Source organism: Mobula hypostoma, chromosome 5, assembly GCF_963921235.1.
Source record: "Mobula hypostoma chromosome 5, sMobHyp1.1, whole genome shotgun sequence".
NCBI lineage: Eukaryota > Metazoa > Chordata > Chondrichthyes > Myliobatiformes > Myliobatidae > Mobula > Mobula hypostoma.
The window spans coordinates 190,115,646-190,138,831 of NC_086101.1; the positions used below are offsets into that span (position 1 = coordinate 190,115,646).

Sequence of the window (23,186 nt, forward strand, 5' to 3'; positions counted from 1 at the left end):
AAATGCATATATACCTCTGGGTTGTTGGGTGTTGGACCATTTTAGGTGTCTGTGTTGACGATGATCTTGTCATCCATAGATGGTAATAATAACAACAATTTTGGCTAATGATCATAAACACAAATGATGTAGGGTTTGGGCCCGAAACATCAACTCTTTATTCTCCTCCATAGATGCCGCTTGACCTGCCGAGTTCCTCCAGCAATTTGTATATGTTACTTTGGATAATGATCAGTAACTGATAGAATTATTTTTTTAATTGTAGGCAACAAGCTCCATTCCTCAAAGGTCTAATGGCATGGAATAGGCTGCCAGGGAAGGTGGTAAAGGCAGATTCATTATGGAGATTTAAGAGACTCTTAGCTAGGTCCATAGATGACGGGAAAATGAAGAGCTATGTAGGGAGGAGGGGTTAGTTTGATCAAACAAAAATCCAGTGAGCGGCAGTTCTGTGGGCTGTTAATGAGAGAGTGTTGGCGCATGGCCAAATGGTTAAGGTGTTCGTCTAGTGATTCACAGGCCACTAGTTCGAGCCTTGGCTGAGGCAGTGTGTGTGTCCTTGAGCAAGGCACTTTAACACACATTGCTCTGCGACGACTCTGGTGCCAAGCTGTTTGGGTCCTAATGCCCTTCCCTTGGACAACATCGGTGGTGTGGAGAGGGGAGACTTGCAGGATGGGCAACTGCTGGTCTTCCATACAACCTTGCCCAGGCCTGCGCCCTGGAAACCTTCCAAGGCACAAATCCATGGTCTCATGAGACTAACGGATTCCTGTAATAATGAGAGAGGACAGGGGAGAATGGCCAGACTGGTTCAAGCGGACGGGAAGGCGACAGGAACTCAAATAACCACACATTACCACATTTGGCGGGCAGAAGAGCTTCTCTGAATGCACAACATGTCAAACCTTGAATTGGATGGGCTACAGCAGCAGAAGACAATGAACAAACTCTCAGTGGCCACTTTATTAGGTACAGGAGGTACAGTACGTAATAAAGTGGTTTCTAAGTGTAGAGCATAGAACAACACATTTGGCCCACAATATTGTGCTGACCTTTTAACCTACCAGATCTGTGATCAATCTAGCCTTTCCCTCCCACGTAGCCCTCCATTTTTCTGTCATCCATGTGCCAGAAGAGATTTAGTTTAATTAGACATTGTGCTCGGCTTAGATATTCTGGCCAAAGGGCCTACTTTTGTACTGTATGTTTTATGTTATGTGTTCTGTAGTCTCACGGGCTCCACAGCATACAAAGAGGAACAGCAAGTGCTGGAATTAGTTCAGTAGGGAAGTACTTTCTCCCCAAGACTTTGTGGGTTTCCTCTGGGTGCTCCAATTTCCTTCCACATTTCAGAGAGGTATGGGTTAGGGTTAGTAAGTTGTTGGCTTGCTATGTTGGTACTGGAAGCACGGCGACACTTGCGGGCACCCCCAGGCACATCCTCGAACTGTGTTGGTCATTGAAGCAAATGACACATTCACTGCATGTTTTGATGTACATGTGACAAATAAAGCTGATTTATTACCATCGGGCTCTTAAACCAGAGGGGGTAACTTCACTCGCCCCATCATTGAAATATTTGCACAAACAATGGACTCACTTTCAAGGACTCTTCATCTCATGTTCTTGATATTTATTGTTTATTTATTTATTATTATTTCTTTCTTTCTGTATTAGCACAGTTTGTTGTCTTTCCAACACCCATGTTAGAGCGGTCTTTCATTGATTCTATTATAGCTATTATTCTGCTATGCCCAAAAGAAAATGAATCTCAGGGTTGTATTTGGTGACATATATGTACTTTGAACTTTGAACTGTTTAATTTTTGAAAAGTTAATCTTTACTACAGTTTGGAAATAGGCCTTTCTGCCCAGCTATTTCATCTTGACCAAGATACCTAACTAAGCTGGTCCTATTTCCCTACGTTTGTCCTATATTTCTCTGAGCTTTTCCTATCCATGTGTGTCCATATAACTCTTAAATGACTAAGACAAGGGGGTATAATTTTAAGATGACTGGAGGAAGTATGGGGGGGGGGAGATGTCAGAGGTGGGTGTTTTATACAGACAGTGGTAGGTGGATGGAATGTCCTGCCAGGGGTGGTGATAGAGGCAGATATTTTAGAGACACTTAAGAAACTATTAGGTGGGTACATGGATGAAATAAAAATGGAGGGCTATGGGGGAGGGAAGGGGTGGATGGATCTTAGATTAGGCTAAAAAAATCAGCATTACATTCCATGAAGATTCCTTTTAAATCTTTCCCCTCACCTTCAACCAGAAAAGAGCCTTGGTTTCTCTCTAACTCAGTGAGAAGATCATCGGGGTCTCTCTTCCCACCATTACAGACATTTACACCACATGCTGCATCCGTAAAGCAAACAGCATTATGAAGGACCCCACGCACCCCTTATACAAACTCTTCTCCCTCCTGCCATCTGGCAAAAGGCACCAAAGCATTTGGGCTCTCACGACCAGACTATATAACAGTTTCTTCCCCCAAGCCATCAGACTCCTCAATACCCAGAACCTGAACTGACACCAACCTACTGCCCTCTACTGTGCCTATTGTCTTGTTTATTATTTATTGTAATGTCTGCACTGTTTTGTGCACTTTATGCAGTCCTGGGTAGGTCTGTAGTCTAGTGTAGTTTTTGTGTTGTTTTACGTAGTTCAGTGTAGTTTTTGTATTGTTTCATGTAGCACCATAGTCCTGAAAAACATTGTCTAATTTTTACTCTGTACTGTACCAGCAGTTATGGTCAAAATGACAATAAAAAGTGACTTGACTTGAATGTCTCCCACACCCTCTCCAGCACCATTACTTCCTTGTGGGAGGAGGACTTCTCCCAAAGCAGTCACAATATTCTAATGACAAGCAACCTTCTCCTTCATTCCCTTCCCTCCTCATTCTCCGATCCCCTCCTTACCCTAACACCCTCCATTTCATTCTTGCTCCCCCTTCCCTCTCCCCAGCTGCTCTGTCAGGAACTAACATGTGGGAAGCTCAGAATTCCTTTGTCTACCACCTACCAATATTTGTCAACTCTGCTTTGTGCCGTTGGCAGGAGAGGGATCCCCGTGGATCAGGTGAAGAACACTGAGCGAGAACAAGCCAAGAGGATTGTCTACGCACTGGTTTACGGGGCAGGTAACGTTCACAAACACATGTAGGGAATAAAGAGGAAAGAAATAATAACAGATCATGAAACATAGAACAGTACAGGAACAGGCCCTTTGGCCCATCATGTCTGTGCCAACCATGATGCCAAATTAAACTAATCCCATCTGTGGGCACACATCCAGTTCATGTGCCTGTCTAAATGTCTCCTAGAATTTCCATCACCTTCCCTGGAAACATGTTCCAAACTTCTATTCATCATTATGTGCCAGATTGTATAGACGTGAGCTATCATAGTTTCATGACCATGAGCGTTCTTGACAAATTTTTCTGCAGAAGTTGTTTCCCATTGCCTTCTTCTGGGCAGTGTCTTTACAAGACAGGTGACCCCAGCCATTATCTATACTCTTCAGAGATTGTCTACCGGGCGTCAGTGGTCACTAACTAGAATTTGTGATATATGCTAGCTGCTCACCTGCTCCCATGGCATCACGTGATCCTGATTGAGGGGGGGCTAAGCAGGTGTTACACTTTGCCCAAGGGTGACCTGCAGGCTAGCGGAGGGAAGGAGTGCCTTACATCTCCTTTGGTAGAAACATAACTCCACTCTGCCACCCAAAGCATCTATGAAACTCTGTAAAAAACTTGCCTTGAAAATCCCCTTTATTTATTTACTTATTAGTCTTTTAACAACAGGGTAGAATAAAGAATCAGGGGGTGGGTTGGCTCAGTTGGTAAAAAAAAATCAAATCCTTAGAAATAAGGTCAGAAGATATAAAATCTTTGTGAGTAGAGTTAAGAAACTACAAGGGTAAAAATACCCTGATAAGAGTTATATATGGGTCCCCAAACAATAGTCAGGATGTGGGATATAAATTTCAATGGGAAATAGAAAGGACATGTGATAAGGGCAATGTTATTATAGTCATAAGGGATTACAAATGCAGGAAGATTGGGAAAATCAGGATGCTGCTGGATCCCAAGAGAGTGAATTTCTAGAATGCCATGTACGTAATGGTCTTTTAGAGCAGCTTGTGATTGAGCCTACTAGGGGATAGGCAGTTCTTGATTGGTGTTGTGTAATGAACCAGATTTGACTAGGGAGCTTAAAGTAAAGGAACCCTTGGGAGATAGTGATCATAATATGATAAAATTCACCCTGCAGTTTGAGAGGGAGAAGATAAAGTCAGATTTATCAGTAATACAGTGGAGTAAAGGGAATTACAGAGGCATGAGACAGGCTCTGGCCAAAGTTGATTGGAAGGGGACTCTAGTAGAGATGATGGCAGAGCAGCAATGTCTGGAGTTTCTGGGGCAATTCTGAAGGTGCAGAATAGATGCTGTACATCCCAAAGAAGAAGAAGTATTTTAAAAGGAGGATGAGGCAACTGTGGCTGACAAGAGAGTCAAAAGTTAAAAGCAAAAGAGAGGGCATATATTATAGCAAAAATTAATGGAATGTTAGAGGATTGGGAAGCATTTAAAAACCAATAGAAGGCAATTAAAATACCATAAGGAGAGAAAAGATGAAATATGAAGGTAAGCTAGCCAAAATTTTCAAAGACGATACCAGAAGTTTTTTTCCAGATATGTAAAGAGCAAAAGAAAGGCGAGAGTGGATATTGAACTGCTGGAAAATGACACTGGGGAGGTAGTAATGGCGGATAAATAAATGGTGGATCGACTTTAGCGGTTTGAACAGGGCACGACTGTGCAAGCGCATGGAGGTCGGCCAGTGAGAACAGCGGGAAGAGTTTAAAAGTGAGCGGGGTTGAAAAGGTGATGGTTATTTCTTCAGTGGTTTGAATGGGGCATGTGCATGGAGGTCGGCCAGTGAGAACAGCAGGGAGAGTTTAAAAGGAAGACAGATTTACAGAGCGGGCATCAGAAGAGCGAGCAACGGAGTAGAGGGAGACAGAGTAGGGAGGCTTTGGCTCAACGGGGCTTCGGCGACAAAGGGTTGAGGCCAGGTAGGCTATCTATTTAAAATAAAGACAGAAAGTATGTGTGTGAGGCTGGTTTTCTGTGCTTGGTGTCAGATGTGGGAGATCCTGGAGACTTCTGGCCTTCTGGATGACCACATCTGCACCAGGTGCGTTGAGCTGCAGCTCATTAGAGACTGCGTTAGGGAAGTGGAGCTGCAGCTTGATGACCTTCGTCTGGTCAGGGAAAGTGAGGAGGTGATAGAGAGGAGTGATAGGCAAGTAGTCACCTCGGGACCACAGGAGACAGAAAAGTGGGTAACAGTCAGGAGAGGGAAGGGCAAGAAGCAGGTACTAGAGAGTACCCCAGTGGCTGTCCCCCTTAACAATAAGTATTCCTGCTTGAGTACTGTTGGGGGGGGGGGCGGCCTACCTGGGGAAAGCAACAGTGGTTGCGCCTCTGGCACAGAGTCCGGCCCTGTGGCTCAGAAGGGTAGGGAAAGGAAGAGAATGGCAGCAGTGATAGGGGACTCTATAGTTAGGGGGTCAGATAAGCGATTCTGTGGATGCAGGAAAGAAATGCGGATAGTAGTTTGCCTCCCAGGTGCCAGGGTCCGGGATGTTTCTGATTACATCTACGATATCTTGAAGTGGGAAGGAGAACAGCCAGAGGTCATGGTACATATTGGTACCAACAGCATAGGTAGGAAAAGGGAGGAGGTCCTGAAAATAGACTACGGGGAGTTAGGAAAGAAGTTGAGAAGCAGGACCTCAAAGGTAGTAATCTCGGGATTACTGCCTGTGCCACGTGACAGTGAGTGTAGGAATAGAATGAGGTGGAGAATAAATGTGTGGCTGAGGGATTGGAGCAGGGGGCAGGAATTCAGATTTCCGGATCATTGGGACCTCTTCTGGGGCAGGTGTGACCTGTACAAAAAGGACGGGTTGCACTTGAATCTGAGGGGGACCAATATCCTGGTGAGAAGGTTTGCTAAGGCTGTTGGGGAGAGTTTAAACTAGAATTGCTGGGGGTTGGGAACCGAACTGAAGTGACGGAGGAAAGGGAGGTTGGCTCACAAATAGAGAAAGCTTGAAGACAGTGCGAAAGGGAGGATAGTTAGGTGATAGAGAAGGGATGCGCTCAGTCCGATGGTTCGAGATGTGTCTATTTTAAATCGAGGAGTATCATGAATAAAGCGGATGAGCTTAGAGCGTGGATCAGCACTTGGAGCTATGATGTTGTGGCGATTACAGAGACTTGGATGGTGCAGGGGCAGGAATGGTTACTTTGAGTGCCAGGCTTTAGGTGTTTCAGAAAGGACAGGGAGGGAGGCAAAAGAGGTGGGGGCGTGGCACTGTTGATCAGAGATAGTGTCACGGCTGCAGAAAAGGAGGAAGTCTGAGAAGGGTTGTCTATGGAGTCTCTGTGGGTGGAATTTAGGAATAGGAAGGGGTCAATAACTCTACTGGGTGTTTTTTATAGACCACTCAATAATAACAGGGACTTTGAGGAGCAGATAGGGAGACAGATTCTGGAAAGGAGTAATAATAACAGGGTTGTTGTGGTGGGAGATTTTAATTTCCCAAATATTGATTGCCATCTCCCTAGAGTGAGGGGTTTAGATGGGGTGGAGTAGGTTAGGTGTGTTCAGGAAGGTTTCTTGACACAATATGTAGATAAGCCTACAAGAAGAGAGGCTGTACTTAGTCTGGTACAGTACTGGGAAATGAACCTGGTCAGGTGTCTGGTCTCTCAGTGGGAGAGCATTTTGGAGACAGTGATCACAATTCCATCTCCTTTACCATGGCATTGGAGAGGGAGAGGAACAGACAAGTTTGGGAAATGTTTAATTAGAGTAAGGGGAAATATAAGGCTATCAGGTTGGAACTTGGAAACAAAAATTGGAAAGAGATGTTCTCAGGGAAACGTACGGAAGAAATGTGGCAAATATTCAGGGGATGTTTGCGTGGGGTTCTGAGTAGGTACGTTCCAATGAGACATGGAAAGGATGGTAGGGTACGAAATCCATGGTGTACAAAGGCTGTTGTAAATCTAGTCTAGAAGAAAAGAAGAGCTTATAAAAGGTTCAAAAAACCAAGTAATAATAGAGATCTAGAAGATTATAAGGCTAGCAGGAAGGAGCTTAAGAATGAAATTAGGAGAGCCGGAAGAGGCCATGAGAAGGCCTTGATGGACAGGATTAAGGAAAACCCCAAGGCATTCTACAAGTATGTGAAGAGCAAGAGAATAAGATGTGAGAGAATAGGACCAATCAGTGTGACACTGGAAAAGTCTGTATGGAACTGTAGGAAATAGGGGAGGTACTTAATGAATACTTTACTTTAGTATTCACTACGGAAAAGGATCTTGGTAATTGTAGTGATGACTTGCAGCAGACTGAAAAGCTTGAGCATGTAGCTATTAAGAAAGAGGATGTGCTGGAGCTTTTGGAAAGCATCAAGTTGGATAAAAATCACAAAGAGTAGGGGTTCCAGAACAGATCCCTGAGACACACCACTGGTCACCGACCTCCATGCAGAATATGACCCATCTACATCCACTCTTTGCTTTCTGTGGGCAAGCCAGTTCTGGATCCACAAAGCAATGTCCTCTTGGATCCCATGCCTCCTTGGATCGGGATCGGGACCAGACGGGATGTATCCCAGGCTACTGTGGGAAGTGAGGGAAAAGATTGCTGAGCCTCTGGCAATGATCTTTGCATCATCAATGGAGACGGGAGAGGTTCTGGAGGATTGGAGGGTTGTGGATGTTTTTCCCTTATTCAAGAAAGGGAGTAGGGTTAGCCCAGGAAATTATAGACCAGTGGTTGGTAAGTTGATGGGGAAGATCCTGAGAGGCAGGGTTTATGAACATTTGGAGAGGCATAATATGATTATGATTTATTTATGATTATGAAGACACGTAGTCCTCTTTTATTGTCATTTAGTAATGCATGTGTTAAGAAATGATACATTATTTCCTCTGGTGTGATATCACAAAACACAGGACAAACCAAGACTGAAAAAACTGACAAAACCACATAATTATAACATATAGTTACAAACACTGTAACAATACCATAACTTGATGAAGAAGTCCATCAGCACAGTAAAGTTCAAAGTTTCTCGAATGTCCCACATCTCGTGCAGACGAGAGAAGGAAGAAAAACTCTCCCTGCCATGCCGACCACAATCCGACTCTGAGTCATCTGAAAACTTCGAGCTCTGATCAGCTCTCCAACACCAAGTACTGAGCGCCATCTCTGTCTGAACGATTCGACCTCCTTCTCGTTCGCCAAAAGCAGGCAAGGCCGGGGATTTTGAGGCCTACCCTCCGAAAGATTCCCAACCACGCAGTAACGACAGCAGCGAACGGGCGTTTCAGAAATTTCTCCAGATGTTCCTCTGTGCTTTCATGTCTATTCTCCATCAAATCAGAATTGTCCACGGCCCGTATTCAACAGATATGATATCATTTTTCACCGGAGGGCTGCTCACACGCAGGCGCGCCACCATCTTCTCCTCCCGCATGGCTTTGTCAAAGGCAGTTTGTGCCTTTGTGACTATACACATTGATGAAGGTAGAGCCGTAGATGTAGTGTATATGGATTTCAGCAAGGCATTTGATAAGGTACCCCATGCAAGGCTTATTGAGAAAGTAAGAAGGCATGGGATCCAAGGGGACATTGCTTTGTGGATCCAGAATGGGCTTGCCCACAGAAGGCAAAGAGTGGTTGTAGACGGGTTATATTCTGCATGGAGGTCGGTGATCAGTGGTGTGCCTCAGGGATCTGTTCTAGAACCCCTACTCTTTGTGATTTTTATAAATGACCTGGATGAGGAAGTGGATGGATGGGTTAGTAAATTTGCTGATGACACAAAGGTTGGGGGTGTTGTGGATAGTGTGGAGGGCTGTCAGAGGTTACAATGGGACATTGATAGGATGCAGAACTGGGCTGAGAAGTGGCAGATGGAGTTCAACCCAGATAAGTGTGAGGTGGTTCATTTCGGTAGGTCAAATATGATGGCAGAATATGGCATTAATGGTAAGACTCTTGGCAGTGTGGAGGATCAGAAGGATCTTGGGGTCCAAGTCCATAGGACACTGAAAGCTGCTGTGCAGGTTGACTCTGTGGTATATGGTGCATTGGTCTTCACCAATCGTGGGATTGAGTTTAAGAGCCGAGAGATAATGTTGCAGTTATATATGACCCTGGTCAGAACCCACTTGGAGTACTGTGCTCAATTCTGGTCGCCTCACTACAGGAAGGACGTGGAAACCATAGAAAGAGTGCAGAGGAGATTTACAAGGATGTTGCCTGGATTGGGGAGCATGCCTTATGAGAATAGGTTGAGTGAACTTGGCCTTTTCTCCTTGGAGCAACGGAGGATGAGAGGTGACCTGATAGAGGTGTACAAGATAATGAGAGGCATTGATCGTGTGGGTAGTCAGAAGCTTTTCCCCAGGGCTGAAATGGCTAGCACGAGAGGGCATAGTTTTAAGGGGCTTGGAAGTAGGTACAGAGGAGATGCCAGGGGTAAGTTTTTTATGCAGAGAGTGGTGAATGCGTGGAATGGGCTGCCGGCAGTGGTGGTGGAGGTGGAAATGATAGGGTCTTTTAAGAGACCCCTGGATGGCTACATGGAGCTTAGAAAAATCGAGGGCTATGGATAAAGCCTAGGTAGTTCTAAGGTAGGGACATATTTGGCACAGCTTTGTGGGCCAAAGGGCCTGTATTGTGCTGCAGGTTTTCTATGTTTCTATGTTTCTAACTTTATATGTATTTTGCATCAATCTTCACTGTGGAAGACACTAGCAATACACCAGAAATTCGAGAGCATCAGTGGGCAAAAGTGAGTGTAGTTGCTATTACTGGGAAGTATGAAGATAGGTAAGTCACCTGGCTAGATAGACTACTCCACAGGGTTCTTAAAGAGGTAGCGGAAGAGATTGTGGAGCCATTAGTAATGATCTTTCAAGAATCATTAGATTCTGGAATGGTTCTGGAGGATTAGAAAATTGCAAATGTCATTCCACTCTTTGAGAGGGGAGCGAGGCAGAAGAAAGTAAATTATAAATTGGTTAGCCTGACTTCAGTGGTTGGGAAGATGTTGGAGTGCATTAATATGGATGAGGTTTCATGGAATTTGGAGGTGCGTGATAAAGTAGGCCAAAGTCAGCATGGTTTCCTTAAGGTAAGATCTTGCCAGACAAATTTGTTAGAATTCTTTGAGAAAAAAACAGACAGGATAGACAAAGGAGAGTCATTGGATGTTGTTTACTTAGTTTTTCAGAAGACCTTTGACAATGTGCCGCATATGAGGCTGCTTAACAAGGTAAGAGTCCATGGTGTTACAGGAAAGATACTAGCATGGATAGAAGATTGGCTGATTGGCAGAGGGCAAAGAGTCGGAGTAAAAGAGGCCTATTCTGGTTGGCTGCTGGTGACAATGGTGTTCTGCAGGGGTCAATATTCAGACCGCTTCTTTTCATGTTATATGTCAATGATTCAGATGATGGAATTGATGGCTTTGTGGACTAGACAGAGTGGATGTGGAGAGGATGTTTTCTAGTGTGGATGTGTCTAAGGCCAGAGAATACAGCCTCAGAATAGAGGGACATCTACTTAGAATAGGGATGAGGAAGAATTTCTTTAACCAAGAGGGTGGTGAATCAATGAAATTCATTGCCACAGACAGCTGTGGAGGCGATGTCATTCGTTGGCCATGTCATTGATAGCCTCTTGATTAGTCAGTGTCAAAGGTTATGGGGAAAAGGCTGGCGAATTGGGTTGAGAGAGATAATAAATCAGCCATGATAGAATGGCAGAGCAGACACAATGAGCCAACTGGCCTAATTTGCTCCTCTGTCTTATGGTCTTCTGGATTTATGTCTTAGGTGTGGGGTCCAATAAGGAGTGGGCAGGTGTTCTGTGATCCACTGTGGCAGTATGGGATTTTCAATGTAGAACAGTTTTGGATTTTAAGATAAGAGCTATCTAAGTAAAATGTCCTTTAAGCTTCCAGGTTATCATGACCAGTTTTTTACTGTAGGGTCTATGTAAGTCAAAGTTGAGTTTATTATTGTATGCTTTATTTTGCATCCTGTTACTGCTTTCTCTTGTACTACGTCAATGAACAATTGTAGCTGAATGATCTGTTCGGATGGCATGCAGGACAATGCTTTTCACTTTACATCGATACATGGGACAATAGAATCATAGACCCCCTCGACCCAACTACTCCATGCCAACTGTTATTCAGCCTCGTCCCATTGACCTGCACCTGGACCTTAGCTCTCCACACCCATCCCATCCAAGAAGTTTCCCCTCATGCTCCCCTTAAGTATTTCACCTGTCACCCTTAAACTGTGACCCCTAGTTGTAGTCTCACTTGACCTCTGTTGAAAAAGCCTGCCTGCATTTACCCTATTTACACCCCTCATAATTTTGTGTAGCCCTGTCAGATCTCCCCTCGTTCTCCCGGGCTCCAGGGAATAAAGTCCTAAATTATTCAACCTTTCCCCAAAACTCTGTAAATCAATTTACCAAAGGTATTGCACTGTACTACTGCCAAAAAACGACAAATTTCATGCCGTTTGTCAGCTATAATAAACCTGATTCTGATTCTGAGATGAACATAGATAGATATCACAGTCAGCATGGACATGGTGGGCTGAAAAGACTCATTTCTGCGCTGTACACCTCTCTGACTATGACTGTATATAGTTCCGCCTAGCCTGACACCAATGTGATGATTCTGATTGTCATGGCAGTTAATTATATCACAGTTTTACAAACGTTGGGCAATAAACATCAGCCAGGCAGAGAATGAAGATTTGATTAAGTTAGATAATGACAATTCACTGTCACCATTGCCCACCTGATGGATTTAAGATGGCAGCTGCACACATGCTCATGCTGCACACAACACAGCGAAACCCAAACCAGGCAAACATGGCTATCTCAATGAGTCCCTGCCTCTCAGGGAGTACGTGAGAGGGAACATCTTTTCACAGGTCTGACACTGAACCAGTTACAGGCTACGTCTCAATGACTAACATGCTTTTCCAGCACTATATTGTTTTGTGAGTTTGTCTCTATGTGTTTCTGTGTATGTCTGAGAGAGAGTGTGTGTGTGTGTGTGTGTGTGTGTGTATGGGCCTCAGCATTTTTCTTTGTGTCAACGTGCTTTTTGTACATTGTTTCTGTGAGTCCACATGTTGCTGTGTGCATCTCAACGTGTTTATGTATAATGCAGATGTTCACCTTTCTGTGTGTCTAATGTTTCTGTGTGTGCATGTATGTGTATGCATATGTACAATATCCATGTTTGTGTGTATGCAAGTGTGCATAGGTGTGCGTGGATGTGTGTGCGTGTGCATGCAAGGATGCATAAATATGCATGTGACAGAATCAGAATCACGTTTATTATCACAAACGAGAGAAAATCTGCAGATGCTGGAAATCCAAGCGAGCCACAAAATGCTGGAGAGATTCAGCAGGCCAGGCTGCATCTATAGAAAAGAGTAAACAGTCCCGATGAAGGGTCTCGGCCTGAAATGTCAACTGTTCTCTTTTCCATAGATGCTGCCTGGCTTGCTGAGTTTCTGCAGCATTTTGTGGGTGTTGCTCACGTTTATTATCACTGACCTGTGTCGAAACATTTGTTGTTTTGTGACAGCAGTACAGTGCAATATATCAAAAAATTACTATATTTTGCAGGAAAAAATATATAAGAACATAGGATCATAAGATATAGGAACAGAATTAGGCCATTTGGCCCATCAAGTCTGCTCTGTCATTCCATCATGGCTGATCCAATTTTCCTCTCACTCCAAATTTCCTTCCTTCTCCCCATATCCCTTCATGCCCTGACCAATCAAGAATCTATCAACCTCTGCCTTAAATATATAAAAAGACTTGGCCTCCACAGCAGCCTGTGGCAAAAAATTCCATAGATTCACCACTCTCTTTCTAAATAAATTCCTCCTTATCTCCTTTCTGAAAAGACGTTCCTCTATTCTGATGCTGTATCCTCTGGTCTTAGACTCTCCCACCATAGGAAGCATCCTCTCCGCATCCACTCTATCAAGGCCTTTCACCACACGGTTTCAAAGAGGTCATAGAAACATAGAAACATAGAAAATAGGTGCAGGAGTAGGCCATTCGGCCCTTCGAGCCTGCACCGCCATTCAGTACGATCATGGATGATCACCCCTCATTCTTCTGAATTCTAGTGAATATAAGCTCAGAGCCATCAAACGCTCTGCATATGATAAGCCATTCAATCCTGGAATCATTTCGTGAACCTCCTTTGAGCCCTCTCCAGTTTCAGCATATCCTTTCTAAGATAAGAGGCCCAAACCTGCTCACAATACTCCAAGTGAGGCCTCACTCGTGCTTTATAAAGTTTCTACATTACATCCTTGCTTTTATATTCCTGTCTTCTTGAAATGAATGCTAACATTGAATTTGTCTTCATCACCACAGACTCAATCTGCAAATTAATCTTTAGGGAATCCTGCACAAGGACTCCCAAGTCCCTTTGTGCCTCAATTATTTGTATTTTCTCTCTATTTAGAAAATAGTCAACACTTTCATTTCTTCTACAAAAGTGCATGACCATACACTTTCTGACACTGTATTCCATCTGCCATTTCCTTATCCATTCTCCTAATCAGTCTGAGTCCTTCTGTAGCCTCTCTACTCCTCATAACTACCTGCACCTTCACCTATCTTCCTATCATCTGCAAGCTTTGCAACAAAGCCATCATCAACTCCATCATGCAAATCATTGATATACAATGTAAAAAGAATCGGTCCCAACACAGACCCCTGTGGAACACCACTAGTCACTGGCAGCCAGCTCCCTTTATTCTCACTCTTTGCCTCCTGCCAATCAGCCACTGCTTTATCCATGCTAAAATCTTTCCTGTAATACCATGCGATCACAGCTTGTTAAGTAGCCTCATGTGTGGCACCTTGTCAAAGGCCTTCTGAAAATCCAAGTATACCAATTCTCCTTTGTTTATCCCGCTTGTTACTTCTTCAAAGAATTCCAATAGATCTGTCAGGCAAGATTTTCCCTTGAGGAAACCATGCTGACTACGGTCTATTGTATCATGTGCCTCCACGTACCCTGAGACCTCATCTTTGATAATCGACTTCAACATCTTCCCAACTACTGAGGTCAGCATAACTGGCCTATAGTTTCCTTTCTGCTGCCTCTCTCCCTTCTTGAAGAGTGAAATATATGAATCTGTAGTGCAAAAAGACAGCAAAGTACTGAGGTGGTGTTCATGAGTTCATAGACCACAGAAATCTGATGGCGGAGGGGAAGAAGCTGTTCTTAAAATGTTGAGAGGGTGTCTTCCAACTCCTTACCTCCTCCACTTTTGGTCACCAAATTACTGGAAGGATATAAATAAGGTTGAAAGAGTGCAGAGAAGGTTTACAAGGATGTTGCTGGGACTTGAGAAACTTAGTTACAGAGAAAGGTTGAATAGGTTAGGACTTTATTCCCTGGGGCATAGAAGAATGAGGGGAGATTTGCTAGAGGTATATAAAATTACGATGGGTATAGATAGAGTGAATGCAAGCAGGCTTTTTCCACTGAGGCAAGGGGAGAAAAAAACCAGAGGACATGGGTTAAGGGTGAGGGGGGAAAAGTTTAAAGGGAACATTGGGGGGGCTTCTTCACACAGAGAGTGGTGGGAGTGTGGAATGAGCTGCCAGATGAAGTGGTAAATGTGGGCTCACTTTTAACATTTAAGAAAAACTTGGACAGGTACATGGATGAGAGGTGTATGGAGGGATATGGTCCGTGTGCAGGTCAGTGGGACTAGGCAGAAAAATGGTTCGGCAGAGGCCAAAAGGCCTGTTTCTGTGCTGTAATGTTCTATGGTTCTATGGTTCTTAATGGCGGTAATGACAAGAGGGCATGTCCTGGATGGTGAAGGTCGTTCATGATGGATGCTGCCTTCTTGAGGCATCATTTTTTGAAGATGTCCTCAATTATGTGTGTGTGTGTGTGTGTGTGTGTGTGTGTGTATGTGTGTGTGTGTGTATATATGTGTGTGTGTATATGTGTGTGTGTGTGTGTATGTGTGTGTGTGTGTGTGTGTGTGTATGTATGTCTGTGTGTGTGTGTGTGTGTGTGTGTGTGTGTATATGTGTGTGTGTGTGCGCGCTTGCATATATGTCCATCTATTTCTGTGCTCTGTATGTCCAGCTCTGTGTAGACTAGTAACCTAAAGTGAGGATGACAGGAGAGAAGGTTTGGAGTTCTGAAGGCACAGTTTTGGACAGTGTGCTCTCGCCTGTACAGCTGACTGCAAGTTAACTAAGAGCAGGAAGCATAAATTGCTGCAGGAAACATCACCACCAGTCAGGATAAATTGTGCTCAGAAGCTGAAATAGTCAGTAGACCATCCTACATGGCAGTGATGTGAGATGGATGAGCAGTAAGTCGCTAAAGGCAAGCCAGTCATTTGGAAAGGGCAGTCCACATGCACCAGGTTTTTTACCGAGTACCCATTAAACACGGCTGGGTGAGGGGGAGGGAGTAGTTAGGGACAGGGATGGGTAAGGAGGTGGGGTGTGTGGTAAGGTGAGGCTGAGGAGGGTGTATGGTGAAGAAGAGTGACATATGTAATCTGGGAAAGAGTTCAGGCTTCCTCTGGATGTTACAAGTAACATTCTAAATCTGTCTTCTTGAAGTACAGGCGGATGTTGGGGAAAAGTCTTTAGTTCACCGAAAGTGGTTAAGGTGGTAAGGAAGGTGTATGGCATGCTTGCCTTCATTGGTAGGGGTATTGAGTGTAAGTGTGAGGAAGGTATCTGACAGCTTTATAAATTGGTAAACTTGTTTTTCATTGGTTTATTGTTGGTTTATTAAACATGCCTTGCATACGGTTCATATCGTTCATTTCATTGCAACAGTGGGTTTTTTATTAGTTTTTTAAAATTTAGCGATACAGTGCGGAGTAGGCTCTAAAGCTCTCCGAACCATGCCACCCCAGCTACCCAACAACTCCAGTTAACACTAACCTAATCACAGGACAATTTACAATGACCAGTTAACCTGCCTGGGACGTCTTTGGACTGTGGAAGGAAACTGGAGCAGCCGGGGAAAACCTACATGTTCCACGGGGAGGATGTACAGAAGCTCCTTACAGAGGTCGCTGGAATTGAATTCTGAACTCCAGCATGCCCCAGGCTGTAATAACATCACTCTAACCAATATGCTACCGTGAAACGTTAGTTATTGTTTTCCTTTATACCACTTATATTAAGGAAAACAATAACAGAGTGCAGAATGAAAAGAGAAAGTGCAGTGCAGACAGGCATTAAAGTGCAATGACACCGTGGGGTACTGTACTGTACAAATTTATAGCAAGGGTGTCTAAGACTTTTGCACAGTACTGAATTTGTCAACGTGGAGGAGACGGCGAGTTTGTAAATCTGACGGGAGCAAAGGAATGGTAAGGGTGGAGTGCCGTGGGAGGGGTGTGGGACAGGTGGCAGAGAGGGAGTGCCAGGGGTGGGGGGGGTAGCATGGATGCAGACGCACCCAGACCTCAGAATTAGTCAAGGACATATGATTCCAAACAATTTGTTTGTTGATCATTACAGAGTGCCTCTCTGGTGTTTTTGCTCCCTCCCCTCTTCCTAACCATGATTCCCCTCTCCCTGTCCCCTTCCCACTCTCAGTCCACAATAGAGCCCTATATCGGAATCAGGTTTTTCATCACTCATATATGTCATGAAATATGTTTTTTTTTGTAGCAATACAGTGCAATACATATAATTACTACGGTACTGTGCAAAAGTCTTAGGCACCCGAGCTGTGTATACGTACAGTACCGTAGGTTGTGAGGGCAAGAGTCTATCTTATGAGGGCAAGAGTCTATCTTATGGTACTTGGGAAGGTTCAGTGGTCAATCAGCAGGGTAGAAGCTGTCCTTGAGCCCAGTGGTATGTGCTTTCTGGCTTTTGTATCTTGTTCCTGATGAGAGGGGACAAGGAAAGGTAATGTCTGTGGTGGGTGGTGTCTTTCATAATGCTGGCTCCTTTACTGAGGCAACGAGAAGCGTAGACAAGAGTCCTTAGTGAGGAGCTTGGTTTTTGTGATGATGTGCTGAGCTGTGTCCACAACTCTCCGCAGTTTCTTGTGGTCATGGGCAGAGCAGTTGCTATACCAGGCCATCGTGCATCTGGATAGGATGCTTTGCATAGCGCATCAAAAAAAAAATTGATGAGTGTCGGAAGGAACGTGCCAAATTTCTTCAGCTTCCCACAGAAATAGAGAAACTGGTGAGATTTTTTGGCCATGGCATCAATGTGGTTGGACGAGGACAGGTGATGTTCATTCTGAGGAGCCTGAAGCTCTCAACCTTCTCAACCTCAGCACCACTGATGTAGACAAGAGCATGTGCACTGAACTCCCTTCCTGAAGTCAATGGCCAGCTCATTCCTTTTGCTGACACGACTGTTGTCATGACACTATGTTACTAGGCTCTCTGTCTCCTTCCTGTACTCCTGACTAACACTCTAGTCAGTCTGCACTAGGAGTATTGCGTACTGTTCTGGTCACCCCAATATAAGAAGAATAGGGAGACTCTGGAGAAACTATGGTGCAGACAAAGTTTACTGGGATACTACTTAGATTCAAGGGTAGGAGCTATGAGAAAAGGTTGGACAAACGTGCATTATTCTCCCTAGAGCGGAGGCTGGGGGGAGACATAAGGAGGATTTTAAAATTGTAAGCATCATAGATAGGATCAGAATCTGATCCCTAAGGTAGAAATGTCAAATACCAGTGGACTTCATAGGTTAGTCATAGTCATAGTCATAGTCATAGTCATACTTTACTGATCCCGGGGGAAATTGGTTTTCGTTACAGTTGCACCATAAATAATAAATAGTAATAAAACCATAAATAGTTAAATCGTAATATGTTAGTGGAGTGAAGTTTAAGAGCGATGTGATGGGGCATGTTTTTTTCACTGTAGGAAGGATGTTGAGGCTTTGGAGAGGATGAAGAAGAGGTTTCCCCAGGAGCTGCTTGGTTTACAGGGCAAGTGCTATCATGAGAGGCTGGAGAAACTTGAGTTGTTTTCTCTGGACCGGTGGAGGCTGAGGGGAGATCTGATAGCGGTTTATAAGATTATGAGAGGCATAGATAGAGTAGACAGGGAGTATCTGTTTCCCAGGGTAGGAATGTCTAATACCAGAGGGCATGCATTGAAGATGAGAGGGGATATGCATAAAAGGGGATGTGAGGGGTAAGTTCCTTATTCAGAGAGTGGTGGATGCCTGGAATGCACTGGAATGGTATGGTGGTAGAGGCAAGTATATTAAAGAGATGTTCAGATAGGCACATGGATGTGAGGAAGATGGACGGATATGGATGGTGTAGGTAGGAGGGATTAGTGTTTGGGTGTTTTTGATTGGCTTTTGAGCTGGTTGGGCACAACATTGTGCCTGTGCTGTACTTGTTCTAGAGTGGTCGGTTCCTAGAATAGGTTACCAGGAATAGTGGAGTAGTGATGGAAGCAAGCAGTTTGGTGGAGTTTAAGAAGGTTGTAGATAGACCAATTAATATCAAGGGAATGGAGGGATATGGATGATACTCAGGAAGAAGTCATTTGGTATAAATTGGCATCAAGGTTGGCACAGCATTGTGGCCAAATAGCCTGTCTGGACGTACTGTTCTATGTTCCAAGAAATGCTCTCATCAGTAATGTTGAGGAATTGTGCTACATTTAGATGGTAGCTCTACCTGAGCCAGGTAGACACACCCTGAGCCAATAGGCTGGTCCTGGACTTATTTCATAATTTACTGGCATAATTTACATATTACTATTTAACTATTTATGGTTCTATTACTATTTATTATTTATGGTGCAACTGTAATGAAAACCAATTTCCCCTGGGATCAATAAAGTATGACTATGACTATGACTACCTGCCTTCTCCTCGTAACCTTTGACACCCTTACTAATATATAACCTATCAAGCTGCGCTTTAAATATCCCCAATGATTTAGCTTCCACAGGTGTCTGTGTCAATGAATTCCATAGATTCGCCACCTTCTGGCTAAAGGAGTTCTGACTGGGTATATGAGGTGGTAACTGTGTGAAATACCAGCAGGAAACCTCTCAGAATAAATTTTAATTGACGTTAATAATGAAATAATTCCAGTATGCATGTTGGAGTATTCTTGTGGAAGATATATGTACAACCTTATAACATATGTCCCTGATACATTATTTATATCCTTTTCTGCATTGGCTCAACAGAGCCATAAATTACTTTGTCATCACAAAGCTCAGAAATAGAGTTTAATCAATATTAGATTAGTTTAAATTAAATGAAAGGTCATTTTGATGTTTTGATCAAAGGGTTCATGATTGTTTCAAATTATGGAATGATTGAGAGAGTACTGTGTTTCTTTACACTCTGTGAGTGGTGAGGTGTCCAGTTATGTTATTAAGATGTAAGACCATAAGGCATAGGGGCAAAATTAGGCCATTCAGCCCATCAAGTGTGCTCCACCATTTGATCATGGCAGATTTAATATTCCTCTCAACCTTATTCTCCTGTCTTCTCCCCGAATCTTTGACACCTTTACTAGTCGAGAACCCATCAACCTCCACTTTAAATATACCCAATGACTTGGCCTCCACAGCCGTCTGTGGTAATGAATTCCACAGATTCACCACCCTCTGGCTAAAGAAGTTCCCCCTTATATCTGTTCCCTCATATCTGTTTTAAAGGTCCTGGTATTCTGAGGCTGTGCCATCTGGTCCTAGACTCTCCCACTATTGGAAACATCCTCTCCACATCCACTCTATCCAGGCCTTTCAATATTTGATAGGTTACAGTGAGATTCCCTTCGTTCTTTTAAACTCCAGTGAGTTCAGGCTGAGAGTCATCAAATGTTTATCATACATTAACCCTTTCATTTCCAGGGTTATTCTTGTAAGCATCCTCTGGACCCCCTCCAATGCCAGCACATCAGCCCAAAACTGCTCACAATGCTCCAAAGGGGTGGTGGTAGAGGCAGATAATTAGGGACATTTAAGAGACTCTATGTTTAGCAGGTTACGGGGGAAAGGCAGAAGAATGTGGTTGAGAAGGATAATAAATCAGCCATGACCAGACTCGATGGGCCAAACGTCCTTTTCTGTTCCTATATCTTAAGGTCATATGGTCTTCTAGACCGGTTGTAATGACATTAGATGGATGTTTGCACCAACATGATTCACGATCACCATTAATCTGAGAAGTTTTCAATTCCATTTCTTTAAATTAACAATTTAACATCTCCAGGGGCATGGGTGGGATTTGAATCCTTACAGTTACGGTACTGGATCCAGGAACATTTGAGATGGCATGTTAGCATTGTGATTAGTGTAACGCTATTACACCGCCACCAACACGGGTTCATTTTCTGCTGCTGTCTTAAGAAGTTTGTACGTGACCACAGAGTACCCTGGGTTTCCTCTCACATCCCGAAGATGTACCGGTTAGAAGGTTAATTATTTATATGGGTGGAATTGGTCAGCACGGGCTCGTTGGGCTAGAAGGGCTGGTTACCATGCTGTATTTTTAAACCTAAATAACCCCCTTGCTGTAGTTTCTTTGCTGAGTTTAATGAGTAATTAATATGCAGACACAGCAACTTTATGAAAATCATAGCGTGGTTCACAGCTTCACAAATCTTCCAAGCAATTCCAGGGGGCACCTCTTCCTCCCTCCCAAGTTTCAGGAACAATTGCACATTAATGTCGCTTTTTGGGATGTCTTCATTATCAAAACAGTATTGGCACCATTAATTCTGATTACTATACGTTCATATTTGCATAGCAAAAAAAAAATAAGTTTATCAATACATTTATTGCATGTTCAGAAGACCTAAGGTTCCATACACAAAATGTTGCTTTGAAATTCATTAACTGTTGTTACATACACTCAGTGGCCACTTTATTAGGAACAGGAAGAACCTAATAAAGTGGACACTGAGTGTATTTCTGTATGTTTGTGGTCATCTTCTTTTGTAGCCCATCTACTACAAGGTTCAATCTGTTGTGCATTCGGAGATGCTGTCTGCACACGACTGTTGTAACGTGTGGATATTTTATTTTTTCGGTCCTTTGAGCCACATCTCCAGCAGCCCCAACTTTTAACACTAGCTTAACCACGGGACAATTCTAATTGGAATATGGGAGAAAACTGTAGCACCTGGAGGAAACCCATGCATTCCATGAGAAGGATGTACAAACTCCCTATGGAGGACGCCGGGATTGACCTCTGAACTCCGACGTCCTGAGCTGCAATGGCGTTGCGCTAACTGCTACACTACTGTGGCACCCACACTGTTGTCTTCCTGTCAGCATGGACCAGTGTGGCCATTCTCCTCTGAAGTCTCTCATTAACAAGGCATTTTTGCTCACAGAACTGCTGCTCACTGGATGCTTTTTACTTTTTGCACCATTTTCTGTGTGTGAAAATCCAGGAGAGCAGCAGTTTTTGAGATACTCAAATCACCCTGTCTGGCACCAACAATAATTCCATGATCAAAGTTACTTAGATCACATTTTTTCCCCATTCTCATGTTTGGTCTGATAAACAACAGAACCTCTTCTTTTTCTCTTGAAAAGTTTAATGGCGGTGGGCGGACCAACATAAGATGCTTTACCACCATCTACTGAGGTGGAGTGTGGAGCAAAGAGACAGGAAGTATACCCACTAAATTCCCCTCCAAAAAAGATATCAAAAATCTAATGCTTTTCAGAATGTCAAATACGCACTAGATACATTACAATGGCAGTGCTGTACTAACAAACTTTCCATGTTAAACTGTGTCTGTCGCAAAGATCTCAATTTAGCAATGCAATGCTTCCTTTGCACCTCATAGGAACTGCATTCAAACAATATATACTGCATTGTTTCATGACAAGTACGCTACCTACAAGTACCCGTATCATGCATATCCATTCTGAACAAGGAATTATTCAACCAGTATGTCCAATACATAAATATAAATATAATTTCTTCCCTTCTTTTATACCCATTTCCCATTTGAGTTCCCACCATCCTCTGAATTTTATATGTACACTGTCCTTTCTTTTCCTTATGCCAACTTTGTTGCCACGGTGATCAAATAGACTTTTTAATTATGGCTTTCATCTCCCTTCTTGCAAAGACACCACTATATTTACATCCTTAATATTAAGTGTTTGTTTGGTTCGAATATCTAGCCAAGAGTTCTTCACAGATGGTGGGTTCTGGCTCTTTGGAACTCGCTGAGCAGCCTGCACTTTGAGATCCTTAGGACCAACTTGGAAGACATGTGCCTTTGGGGTGGATGACCCGATTCCTCACTGACGTTGCTGACTGAAGGCATTCAAACATCGAGACAGCGGGTGCGGCTGTTGGAGGCTCTGCACTCAAATGCAGGAATGATATTCCTCTCTCCCTCATGAGTGAGTGAGATAGCCTGTTGAGCTGTCAGAGTGATGGACAGTAGTTCTTGATGGTCTACAGATCATGGTCTCTGGAGTCTTGGTATTACTTGGTGGGTGGTGGGGGGTCTGATGCCTTTTGCTGGACCAGATGTGGGGAAGGGCAGAAGGGAGGGTTGCTGCTTTGCTGTTTCTTGTGCGCACGAGGGGGGAGGGGGGCTTTGGGGTTCTAAAGCTTTTCTGTCATTTATTCTTTGTTTTTTTCCTCTTTCGTGGACGTCTGTGAAGAGTAAGGATTTTAGGTTGGATGCTGTATACATTCTCTGACATTAAATTGAAACATTGAACCACATCATTTCCTTCAACTCTAACATGGGCAGGTACCCATAAGAAATAGATACACAACCCTAGATCCTACAACCTCATAGATGTCCAATCTCAAGAAGAATGTCTGGCCTACAACTTGAAATACCTCTTTTAACAGATGTCAAAACCGAGAACAAATCAGAGCAGAGAAGTACGTTATTATGGCATTCTTCTTTGACGTCATTCCATGGCTGAAATGAGCAACTTTCTCAGATGTGATTACTTTGTCTGATAATCTTTCCTTCATTGTTATCTGAAACTTTGAAATATAAACAGGAACACCTGAACGACCTGTCGCTGGA

General features: G+C 43.6%; 1 protein-coding gene across 1 annotated transcript in view; it reads left to right on the forward strand.

Moving 5' to 3' along the window:
* poln (polymerase (DNA directed) nu) overlaps positions 1–23,186 on the forward strand; it is a 265,214-nt gene that overhangs the window by 178,607 nt on the left and 63,421 nt on the right. Inside the window, exon 16 of the mRNA XM_063049749.1 lies at positions 3,071–3,153. Coding sequence (XP_062905819.1) covers positions 3,071–3,153 — 83 coding nt within the window. The remainder of the gene's footprint in view (positions 1–3,070; positions 3,154–23,186) is intronic.